General features: G+C 43.6%; 1 protein-coding gene across 4 annotated transcripts in view; it reads left to right on the top strand.

The window, feature by feature from the left end:
• The window catches only part of LOC106587352 (AP-1 complex subunit gamma-1), a 33,745-nt gene that overhangs the window by 413 nt on the left and 20,546 nt on the right, over positions 1-12,786 (top strand). For 2 of the 4 annotated variants that reach the window (XM_014175682.2, XM_014175680.2), the window contains exon 2: positions 12,076-12,279. In XM_014175682.2, coding sequence (XP_014031157.1) covers positions 12,079-12,279 — 201 coding nt within the window. In that variant the 5' untranslated portion in view covers positions 12,076-12,078. Of the gene's footprint in view, positions 1-360; positions 457-12,075; positions 12,280-12,786 lie in introns of those variants that run through there. The other 2 variants (XM_045708608.1, XM_014175681.2) reach the window with 2 other exon arrangements.

Here is a 12,786-nt window from a genome sequence, read left to right as displayed (position 1 = left end):
GCATTTGGTTATTTGCTGTGTTACTCAAACGAGATGTACTGGTAGGTATGTAGGAAAGGCAGCTATCTAGTTAACTAATCCTACTAGCTAGCTAACTTGCAAGCTAAATCAGTGCGATGAAGGCCTCTTCGCGATTGCGTAGCTATCTAGCCATGCATTGTATGTTCACTTGCTAAAAGGGTTTACTTATGTCTGAGAAATTAGAAGGCTGTAATTGTGCCATGTTCGCCCTGAAATGGCCTCTGCTCGGACGTTAGATTGCTAGCTTGTTAGTGCCAATGCTAACTAGTGGTGACGTGACAATGCATAATATATTTGACAGGTGTGGTTAAATGTTCGTAAAGTATTGCGTTCAAGAGATGATTAGCAATTTAACAATCTTTCCGTGGGCTTGTGATCTACCGTAGCAAGCTAACCACCCTACCCAGCTAACGTTACTGGCTAGCCAGCTACTTGGTATGCAGAATGTAGATATGTACCGACGTGGAAGTTACCTAGCTAACTACTGTAGCTAGCCAATTATGTTAACGTTAGCTAGCTAGCTTACGGTAACTTAGCGCAATACCTTGATGTGTTCAAGTTGAACTGTAACGTATACCCACGCTTCAAATAAGATGTGTGTTATACCTAACTTGGGTATAACTGTTGTAACGTTAGCTTTGGCTGTTTCTACGTGGTTGCAATGAATTTAAGGTTACTAACGTTACTTAAACTATCTACTATGGTATTGTTGCTACTTAACGTTAATTAGCTAGCTACAATACTCACATACTGGTTGTGGGGAAGTTACATTGAATGTTAATATACTAACGTTATTATGTAAGTTGTTTACACACCTCGACAAGTGTCAATTCTCAAGTGTGTTAGCTATTTGTAGCTAACCTCTTTCATTTCTTCAGTTGTGCCATCCCCAGACCTTTTTAAAGAAATGGGTTATTATGCCACCTGCTTCACTTGTGATTATTAGGCTATTTATGTGCCATTACAGCCATTGGGTTTTTTATTTGAGCTTGCTTGCATCTGTGTAGAAAAGTTCTTAAAATATTTGACTCCTTTTGAATTGTGATTTCCTGTTTCCCTTTTGCCACCTCTTCTGTCAGTCGATTCTCCTGAAGTCAACATCAGTGTCATATACTCAGATCGACATGCTTTTTAATTGCATGTTCTTTGTATTTGCATTAAACCAGCTGACAAGTGTGCATATTTCTACCTGCATTTTCAGCCTATTCAATGAAGGCTTTCTGAGAGTACACGCTTATATTAGTAGGCAAATACTTGGCTAAACCATGTAGGCCAATGTTTTGCATAAATGTACTGTCATACTACTTGTAGAATTGTTTTTAGGTTGGAATGGAGGTAGCAGCCTGCTGTAACACTACCAATTAAATATTCTGGTGAGAGCTTGGCTGAGCAGTGACAGCTAAATGAGTGTCAAAGAGAACGATATGCTGGGATATTGTGTTGAAAGGAGTGCTCCCTCTACAATGGTGGCATTGAATTGTTTCTGTAGCTTAATTAACTTCATCTGCATAACTTTGGGTAAGGAGAAAGTAAATTGTGGCACATACTCCTATACAGTTGCTGTATAATTGTATAGCGTTGGGGTTCTCAATTGGAAAGAGCCTCATTGATGGTGTGTTTTGTCTCTGGAGTCCGGACATTGGAAATTTAGTAGCCTATGCCCCCAGTGGACTCAACCGTGTGTTGAGGTTGTTTTCTCTTACCACTGGTTGCTAGGCTCAGCAGGCTTGTGTATCTTCTAGCGTCTCAGGAGAGGAATGGGCAATTCCATTCGCTCAGGAAATCTGCCACAGCTGGTGTCAGATATGATTCCTTCTGTGGCTATATGAGGGTGTTGATAACATTCAATATATCATCATTATGTCTTCCTTTATGCCCAATTTGTTCCCAAAGCAGTCTTAAATAGCATGATCAAATGCATCAGTATGCATGTGGAGGACAAGGGCCTAATTCAACTGGGACAGGAATAAGTTCAGGGGTGTTTGAGATCCACCCCCTCTAATTGATCAGGATAATGTCTTGCGTCAGTCATTCCATTTGACAGCAATGTTTGCGTCACTTGGCTTGACCAAATGACACAGTGTTGGCTGTCCAAGCTCCTGTGAAATATAGCGGGACTAAAATCTGTAGCGTGGCCATACAGCTGAACAGTACTGTTTTCGTCCTGGGAAAGTAAGTAAGGCTGAGCGAAGCGGATGTTGGTGAGTGCTTCTTTGGTGGTAGCTGCCCAACAGTTCAGCAAGTGCAAACTTTCTCCACCTATGGTCTTCATAATCCATCTATTGTGCTCAACCTGTCCTCTCTGTCGAGACCAAAAGCATCTTTTGTGCCAGCTTTTGGGGACATAATAAAGAAAAAGTAATGTCTTTCATGTTGTAATTAATAAAAGAATGTGTGCCTATAAAAGCTATTGCAACATTGTAGTAGAACAGAAATTTCCTTAGTCTTTGTTAGTCTAGCAGAGACAACAGATATGGAAAATCCAGTATGTGCACACTTATGAGCACAGAGGCTGATTGGGGCTTTGGTTACTTGTCAGATGTCAGTCACAGGAAATATAAGCCTTTCTTTTGCTCGAGTCATTAAGCCTAGGTGCTGAATATGTGTTGTCATGATTCATGCATTTAAACAGATTGCTGGACTATAGGGTGTGAATTACTTGTTGCAGTTAATTGTACTTTCTTGTGCTATCAGGGTAGCGACGGAGGTTGCTAATGCATTGTGCCTAAGAACACCTCTAAGCCATGTACGATTTACCATGGGATCTCATCTATGCTGCCCAGTTTCCATTTTAATGGAAAGGAGGGAGTCCAAGTCCCCCAGCTCTTCTGGAATGTGCACTGACCTTCCATTGCACTTTGATCACTGTGAATTCTTACATTATCAACATACTGGCTCATGCAACTATGTTCCTTTCTCTGCACCTTCCTTGTTCCATTTCATTTCCTCCAGACTCCACGGTAGGGCTGGGCGATATGGCCTAAAAATCTGTATTTTTTTTTTCAAACATGGGCTATTCACAATGTACACTATATGACCAAAGGTATGTGGACACCTGCTCGTCAAACATCTCATTTCAAAATCATGGGCATCAACATGGAGTTGGTCCCCCTTTTGCTGCTATAACAGCCTCCACTCTTCTGGGAAGGCTTTCCACTAGATGTAGGAACATTGCTGTGGGGACTTGCTTCCATTCGGCCACGAGCATAAGTGAGGTCGGGTACTGATGTTGGGCGATTAGGCCTGGCTCGCACTCGGCGTTCCAATTCATCCCAAAGATGTTCGATGGGGTTGAGGTTAGGGCTCTTTGCAGGCCAGTCAAGTTCTTCCACATGATCTCGACAAACCATTTCTGTATGGACCTCGCTTTGTGCATGGGGGCATTGTCATGCTGGAACAGGAAAGGGCCTTCCCCAAACTGTTGCCACAAAGTTGGAAGCACAGAATCGTCTGGAATGTCATTGTATGAGGTAGCGTTAATATTTCAATTCTATAGAACTGAGGGGCCTAGCCCATTGTTCCTCCTCCACCAAACTTTACAATTGGCACTATGCATTGGGGCAGGTAGCATTCTCCTGGCATCCGCGAAACCCAGATTCGTCCGTCGGACTGCCAGATGATGAAGCGGGATTCATTACTCCAGAGAACATGTTTCCACTGCTCCAGTCCAATAGCGGTGAGCTTTACACTAGAGGTCGACCGATTATGTTTTTTCAATGCCGATACCGATTTATTGGAGGACCAAAAAAAGCCGATACCGATTAATCAACGGTTTCTTTTTTATATATATATATATATACTGCTCAAAAAAATAAAGGGAACACTTAAACAACACAATGTAACTCCAAGTCAATCACACTTCTGTGAAATCAAACTGTCCACTTAGGAAGCAACACTGATTGACAATAAATTTCACATGCTGTTGTGCAAATGGAATAGACAACAGGTGGAAATTATAGGCAATTAGCAAGACACCCCCAATAAAGGAGTGGTTCAGCAGGTGGGGACCACAGACCACTTCTCAGTTCCTATGCTTCCTGGCTGATGTTTTGGTCACTTTTGAATGCTGGCGGTGCTTTCACTCTAGTGGTAGCATGAGACGGAGTCTACAACCCACACAAGTGGCTCAGGTAGTGCAGCTCATCCAGGATGGCACATCAATGCGAGCTGTGGCAAGAAGGTTTGCTGTGTCTGTCAGCGTAGTGTCCAGAGCATGGAGGCGCTACCAGGAGACAGGCCAGTACATCAGGAGACGTGGAGGAGGCCGTTGGAGGGCAACAACCCAGCAGCAGGACCGCTACCTCCGCCTTTGTGCAAGGAGGAGCAGGAGAAGCACTGCCAGAGCCCTGCAAAATGACCTCCAGCAGGCCACAAATGTGCATGTGTCTGCTCAAACGGTCAGAAACAGACTCCATGAGGGTGGTATGAGGGCCCGACGTCCACAGGTGGGGGTTGTGCTTACAGCCCAACACCGTGCAGGACGTTTGGCATTTGCCAGAGAACACCAAGATTGGCAAATTCGCCACTGGCGCCCTGTGCTCTTCACAGATGAAAGCAGGTTCACACTGAGCATGTGACAGACTTGACAGTCTGGAGACACCGTGGAGAATGTTCTGCTGCCTGCAACATCCTCCAGCATGACCGGTTTGGCGGTGGGTCAGTCATGGTGTGGGGTGGCATTTCTTTGGGGGGCCGCACAGCCCTCCATGTGCTCGCCAGAGGTAGCCTGACTGCCATTAGGTACCGAGACGAGATCCTCAGACCCCTTGTGAGACCATATGCTGGTGCAGTTGGCCCTGGGTTCCTCCTAATGCAAGACAATGCTAGACCTCTTGTGGCTGGAGTGTGTCAGCAGTTCCTGCAAGAGGAAGGCATTGATGCTATGGACTGGCCCGCCCGTTCCCCAGACCTGAATCCAATTGAGCACATCTGGGACATCATGTCTCGCTCCATCCACCAACGCCACGTTTCACCACAGACTGTCCAGGAGTTGGCGGATGCTTTAGTCCAGGTCTTGGAGGAGATCCCTCAGGAGACCATCCGCCACCTCATCAGGAGCATGCCCAGGCGTTGTAGGGAGGTCATACAGGCACGTGGAGGCCACACACACTACTGAGCCTCATTTTGACTTGTTTTAAGGACATTACATCAAAGTTGGATCAGCCTGTAGTGTGGTTTTCCACTTTCATTTTGAGTGTGACTCCAAATCCAGACCTCCATGGGTTGATAAATTGGATTTCCATTGATTATTTTTGTGTGATTTTTGTTCTCAGCACATTCAACTATGTAAAGAAAAAAGTATTTAATAAGATTATATTTATTTCATTCAGATCTAGGATGTGTTGTTTAAGTGTTCCCTTTATTTTTTTGAGCAGTGTGTGTGTGTATATATATATATATTTTTTTTTTGTAATGTCAATTGCAACAATACTGAATGAACAATGAACACTTCTATTTTAACTTAATATAATACATAAATAAAATCTACTTAGTCTCAAATAAGTAATGAAACCGGTTTGGTTTAAATAATGCAAAAACACAGTGTTGGAGAAGAAAGTAAAAGTGCAATATGTGCCATGTAAAAAAGCTAACGTTTAAGTTCCTTGCTCAGAACGTGAGAACATGTGAAAGCTGGTGGTTCCTTTTAACATGAGTCTTCAATATTCCCAGGTAAGAAGTTTTAGGTTGTAGTTATTATAGGAATTATAGGACTATTTCTCTCTATACGATTTGTAATTCATATACCTTTGACTATTGGATGTTCTTATAGGCACTTTTCAGCCTAATCGTGGGAGTTGATAGGCTTGAAGTCATAAACAGCGCTGTGCTTCAAGTATTGCGAACAGCTGCTGGCAAACGCAGGAAAGTGCTGTTTGAATTCATGTTTACGAGCCTGCTGCTGCCTACCACCGCTCAGTCAGACTGCTATATCAAATCAGAGACTTAATTATAATAAACACAGAAATACGAGCCTTTGGTCATTAATATGGTTAAATCCGGAAACTATCATTTAGAAAACAAAAGGTTTATTCTTTCAGTGAAATACGGAACCGTTACGTATTTTATCGAACGGGTGGCAACCCTAAGTCTAAATATTGCTGTTACATTGCACAACCTTCAATGTTATGTCATAATTATGTGAAATTCTGGCAAATGAATGATGGTCTTTGTTAGGAAGAAATGGTCTTCACACAGTTCGCAACGAGCCAGGCGACCCCAAACAGCTGCATATACCCTGACTCTGCTTACACTGAACTCAAGAGAAGTGACACAATTTCAGGCACCACATTGGTTATATGCAACGCAGGACAAGCTAGTTAACCTAGTAATATCATCAACCATGTGTAGTTAACTAGTGAATCTGTTAAGATTGATAGGTTTTTTTTATAAGATAAGTTTAATGCTTGCTAGCAACTTACCATGGCTCCTCGCTGCCTGTACTAGCGTAACAGGTGGTCAGCCTGCCACGCAGTCTCATGGATTGCAATATAATCGGCGTCCAAAAATGCCGATTACCGATTGTTATGAAACCATTGTGCATGGTGATCTTACCCTTGTGTGCGGCTGCTCGTTCATGGAAACCCACTTCATTAAGCTCCCGATGAACAGTAATTGTGCTGACGTTGCTTCCAGTGGCAGTTTGGAACTCGGTAGTGAGTGTTGCAACTGAGGACAGATGATTTTTATGTGATACGTGCGGTCCCGTTCTGTAAGCTTGTGTGGCCTACCACTTTGCGGCTGAGCCGTTGATGCTCCTAGACATTTCCACTTCGCAATAACAGCACTTACAGTTGACCGGAGCAGTCTAGCAGGGCAGAACATTTTACAAACTGACTTGTTGGAAAGGTGGCAGCTTATGATGTTGCCACGCCTTCCCTGTAGCTCAGTTGGTAGAGCATGGTGTTTGCAACGCATGGTGTTTGCAACGCCAGGGTTGTGGGTTCGATTCCCACGGGGGGCCAGCACAGAAAAAAAAATGTATGAAATGTATGCATTCACTACTGTAAGTCGCTCTGGTTAAGAGCGTCTGCTAAATGACTAAAATGTAAATGTAAAAAATTAAAATCACTGAGCTTTTCAGTACAGGCCATTCTACTGCCAATGTTTGTCTAGGAGATTGCAGGGTGCGTGTTTGATTTTATACACCTGTCAGCAACGTGTGTGTGTGTGTGTGCTTGAAATAGCTGAATCCTCTAATTTGAAGGGGTGTCCACATACCTTTGTGTGTGTGTGTGTGGAGAGAGAGAGATCTAAAAAAAAATCTAAATAAGCTTTGCAAAACAATTAAAGGTCAAACAGTCAGCAATAATCTAATGAATTGAGGGCTTGTGAAGTTACCTAGGTTACATTTAAGCCTTCCACAACCACAAGATCCACTAATTATTTTGTAACAATAGTTTAACCTGCTTTTTTGCAATAATCACTAAACTGGCTTTGAAGTCTATGAAAATGCCCTTTTTTAATAATTTTTTTACAAATTGAACTTGTTGAACCAATTATAATGCACAAATCACTAATAATGACACTTCTTGTAGCAAGCATTATAGAAAATTAACAATCTCTCAAGCGTAAGCTCACGTGCCCGTGAGTAGCCAGCTAATTTCTATTTGAAGTTTAGCCAACTTGGATCTATTTGCTAGTTAACAAGGTAGGACAGTTGAATTGTTATGAACACACCCTTCTGTCCATCTCTAGCTGTTTGCTAGCGACAGCACTTTGTTCAGATGTGTTAATCAACTGTCGTTTTTTCTCAATGAGAACGAGTTGCCAATTCTTTATATAATTGTGTTTATTGCACATTTATAAGACGCATACTAGACTGCTAGTATGAAGGTGTTCTGCGGAATTACTGCTAGCGGTACAGCAATGCTGCGCGTGAGAAATTGAGCCTTCATTTTCCAGAATCAATGATAATGGCTACTCCCATTTTAGTGTCTGCTCTGCGAGCAATTACAAAGTGTATCGTTAAAGGGGAATTGACCAATTCTGTTGGACCAAACCTCGAATTGAAACTGCTTATCAGAGGAAGAAGTGATCTCTAATATTTGTTGTTGGGAGTGGCAGGGGGAGGGACTGTGTGTGTGTGTGTGTGAATGAATGGGAAGGTGCATACAGCCTACAGTCATTGCACACAGCAGAGAAAGATGGAAACAGCCGAGACCAAAAAGACATGAGAACAAGCGGACAAACACTCATAAAAATGAATAATATATAAGAACTTGATTCTTGTGATAAAGGCATTTGGAATATCGCGCAAAAACATGCATGCAAATGAATTTGATCGCCAAGCCTTACTCCATGGTGCTGCTAACTCGACCTGACATTTTTCTCAGGGGGTGCATGCTTCTATACATGTATAACTATACGCTCACCTGCCAGTTTATTAGGTACACCACCCTGTTCCTGAAAATGGATAGATCCTACAGACAGTCAGTCACGTGGCCGTGGCTTCCTATATAAAGCAGGCATCAAGACATTCAGTTACTGTTCGATTGAACGTGTGATCGTCGGTGCCAGGCGCGCCCGATCCAGTATCTCAGAAACAGCTGCCCTCCTGGGCTTTTCACGCAAGGCAGTGTCTAGGGTTTACCGAGAATGGTGTGACAAACAAAAAAACCATCTAGTCAGCGGCTGTCCTGTGGGTTAAAACTGCTTGTTGATGAGAGAGGTCAAAGGAGAATGGCAAGAATCATGCAGGCCACAAACGGACAAATAGCAGCGCAGTACAATGGTGGTGTTCAGAACGGCATCTCGGGAAGCACAACTGGTTGATCCTCGTCACGGATGGGCAATTTCAGCAGACGACTACACCGTGTTCCACTCCTATACGCTAAAAACAAGAAGTGGATCCAGCGGGCAAACGATCACCAACACTGGACAATTGATGACTGGAAAAACATTGCCTGAAACATGACAGCGAGTTCAGTTTACTTGAGTGGCCTGGTCAGTCCCCAGACCTCAACCCAATAGAGCATCTTTGGGATGAGATGGAACGGGCTGTTGGCAGCATGACTGTACCGCCATCCAATCTGCAGCATCTGCGTGATGCCATCGCGTCAGCATGGACCAACATCCCTGTGGAACGTTTCTGACACCTTGTAGAATACCCCAAATAATTCAGGCTGTTCTGGATTGGTGTACCTAATTAACCTGTCGGTGAATGTAAGTTAATTATCTAAGATGTGCCAAATTTAAGTTATATCCAGCTTAGGGCTCCAGCTATGCATTTGGTTTTCTAAGGGGCTAGATGTCAAGATAAGGCTTGTTGGTTACAGCAGAGACAATCAATTCCCTCCTGGATTAAGGTCATGTTGCCTAAAAAAAAATATATATATTTTTTTTAAAGAAATAGCACCATTTGTGTGCACTTACGGTAATACCGTATACCCTGGTATTGGAAAAAGTCTTTGATGTGATAACATAACTGGTGTTATTATTGGATTGTCTGTAATCTGTTGGACCTTTTTGTGTGTACAGCCTTTATATTTTCCCTAGTTCTAAGAGGGTCTCTGCTCTGTCCGTTTAGCAAGTGCATTCTTTTTTCAGTAACAGCGTCAGCTCTGAGGCGGCTAGATGCAGAAAATGGCTTTGTTCAGCAACTAATTACCGTCATCCCTCTTGCTGTAACTGCTTAATTACATTATCCATGCTAACAGATAAGAGCCATGCTTCTTTTGAGATGGGAAGTCATAAAGCACCTCTTCTCCGCACGCAGGAGCCAGCGGTAATAACTTTCCATTTGTTCCTGGCATAGTGCGCGTGATGGATCCCCTGTTGTGGCGGTGGTGCATTAACACACACCCCTCTCACAAGGCCCTTCACTGCAATAAACAAGGCCTTTTCCAGACCCACTGCTGGTGCCAGGCCCTTGACCTTGTTCTGCCTACTCCAGCCTGCCCAGGGTTTCTCTTACATTCTCTGTCACTCTGCTGTGTCTGACTGTAGTACTGTAAGTGTACACTTTCTGAATGTACCACACTAGAGGGTAGGCCGCAGTGTTAATTGCTTTAACTCGGGTGTTGAAAGTCAAACGTGTCATTGCTATAGGGGTTTCTGAAAGCAGGAAATAGAGTTTGTTTAGCACACCCAATGACGCCTTTGGAATGCCGAGATCTGTTGGTCTTTTGTCGTACAAGTCACTTCATATGACTTGGCACCTGTGTTTCATGTGTAGTTATTACACATTCGTAGTTTCCCCTCAAGGGAGACCGCATATCCATGGCTCAGTTTGTGCCAGTTTGTTACTTCTTTCTCTACTGAATCTTTAAAGCTAAAAGCCTATTGAGCAATTTTGTCACACTATCTCTTAACTGCCAAGAGAGCAATCCTTCCTCTGTGTTTCCGGATTTCTCTCACACCACTGCTAGGCTCATCCTCACTAGCAGACAGTTCATGAAGGATTGTGATGCAGCTCAGTGCTCATGCACCATTTACCCAACAAATTCCTGCAGGGTTTTAACGCAGACTTTCTAAACCCAGAGGCGCAACATCGTGAGACTTCGGGAATGCTTGCGAAACGGAACAAACAGACCAGGCCGTGGTTTGAGAATTCAATGAGGGGAAGTGAAGTTCTTCCTTGGTTGTTATTTTTCTCGAAGTCTAAAGGCATCCTAGATTATAGAAAATGTCCTAATTAGTTGAACATGTTATTACTTCAACCTCGTGAGTGACAAACTGACACGTTTGAATTTTTGTCAAAAACGTCTTTATATCAAAGGGGTGCCTTAGATTTGACGGCCTGCACATGCGCCGTTTCGTGCGAGACGACCGTTAGACCCGATGACGTGTTTCTGCGGATGAGCTTAGCTAGCCAAATTTACCATGACATCGCCTACAAGTGTGATCGGGGAGAAGGAGAAGCAGTTTTAACGTATCTTCATACTGTACTCTTGACTTAGTCAAGGTCTCATTTACCTGTTTGTATATTTGATCCTCTGAAATGGGCATGAGACTGATTTAGTCAATTAGTGTACAGATCCAACATGCAGGCTTGTTCTTCTTGACCCGAGGCCACTGGATTGTGGTAGTTGTGTGCACATACAGACTAGTTGGTCAACCTGCTGTACCTTGCAGGCCTCTGAGACCACAAGCTGTGGTGAATGTTATACCACACAGGAAGTCTACCTATCAAATAGGAAGTAGTACAGTGTATTTGTCATTATCATCTTTCCGCCTACCTATAAAAACAAATCAAATCCCTCTATCTCTGAGTCAGACACATATCATTAATGGGGTGAGCGATTATATGCTTGTCTAATCATTTAATTCTCAATGCATCCTCTCATGGAGCAGCATTCTTGTTAGAATGGGAGTACATTAGTAACATCAGAGGCACGGTACTGTGAGTTCTCTTGTGTTTGCCAGGTCTGTACCTGGCTGACGTTTTAGAAATGGGGCACAGTGCTCCTATTATTATTCATCTGTCTGGCTGCATGTAAATACTGGAGAATGTAGTCTCACCGCCAAGCATGTGCCCCTTCAATATTTAATCACCCTCCACTGGTTTGAAACCTTAGTACTCTCTTCACAAGCTTCTGAGCAAAGAATTCTCCATTTACTTGTCACATTTGAGGCTGTACTCGCAGAACAATGCTAATTTGCTATTCAAATATTTTTCATCACATAGGCTACCAAAAAATACCATTACAGGAGTATGCATTTATCTTATAGAATGAATGAGCACCCATGGCTTCCTAATGATAACCATAATGAGCTAGACAGAAGTGGTGGTCAGGTGATTTTACTAGGCCCCCAGCTACGTGCACTTTAACTCAGAAATGCATACAGACAGACACTCTGTGGACCCACCATCACCCCAGGCATTTTTCTTTCATTCGTGTTAATGGATTTGTCCTCTTTATTTACGTCTGTAGTAAAGCCTTAAGCAATACAAATGTTGGAGAAACAAATAAGTTACTCATATTATTGTCATTTCCCCCCCCCCATACTTTCATAATGACACAGGCCTACTTTCACCTACCGGCTGTCAGATTAGAATATGACTTTGCAGTAAGGCCACCTGTGCCAAATGTTTAGTTTCTTCGTGTTTTCCAGAGGATGCCAGCGCCGATCAGACTGCGGGAGCTGATCCGGACCATCCGGACGGCTCGGACCCAGGCAGAGGAGCGTGAGATGATCCAGAAAGAGTGTGCTGCTATACGCTCGTCCTTCAGAGAGGAAGACAACACTTACCGCTGTAGAAATGTGGCTAAGCTACTCTACATGCACATGCTGGGCTACCCAGCGCACTTTGGGCAGGTATGTTTAAAAAGAACACTGTTCTTAATTTATTAATCTACATCTGTGAATGTCTTGTTGTTTCTGGCAGTGAATGTGTCTCTCGCTGAAGAGAGCAGTTTTGTGAATGGATAACTACAGCTCAGCGTTCAACACCATAGTGCCCTCAAAGCTCATCACTAAGTTATGGACTCTGGGACTAAACACCTCCCTCTGCAACTGGATTCTGGACTTCCTGACGGGCTGCCCCAGGTGGTAAGGGTAGGGAACAACACATCCGCCACGCTGATCCTCAACACGGGGGTCCGTCAGGGGTGACATGCTCAGTCCCTTCCTATGCTCCCTGTTCACTCATGACTACATGGCCAGGCACAACTCCAACGCCATCATCAAGTTTGCCGATGACACAACAGGCCTGATCACTGACAACAATGAGACAGCCTATAGGGAGGAGGTCAGAGACCTGGTCGTGTGGTGCCAGGTCAACAACCGCTCCCTCAACATGATCAAGACAAATTGTGGACTACA

The sequence above is a fragment of the Salmo salar genome, chromosome ssa26 (assembly GCF_905237065.1).
Source record: "Salmo salar chromosome ssa26, Ssal_v3.1, whole genome shotgun sequence".
In the NCBI taxonomy this organism is placed as follows: domain Eukaryota; kingdom Metazoa; phylum Chordata; class Actinopteri; order Salmoniformes; family Salmonidae; genus Salmo; species Salmo salar.
The sequence above is the reverse complement of the archived record's forward strand: the minus strand, read 5'-3'. Positions and strand labels throughout refer to the sequence as shown.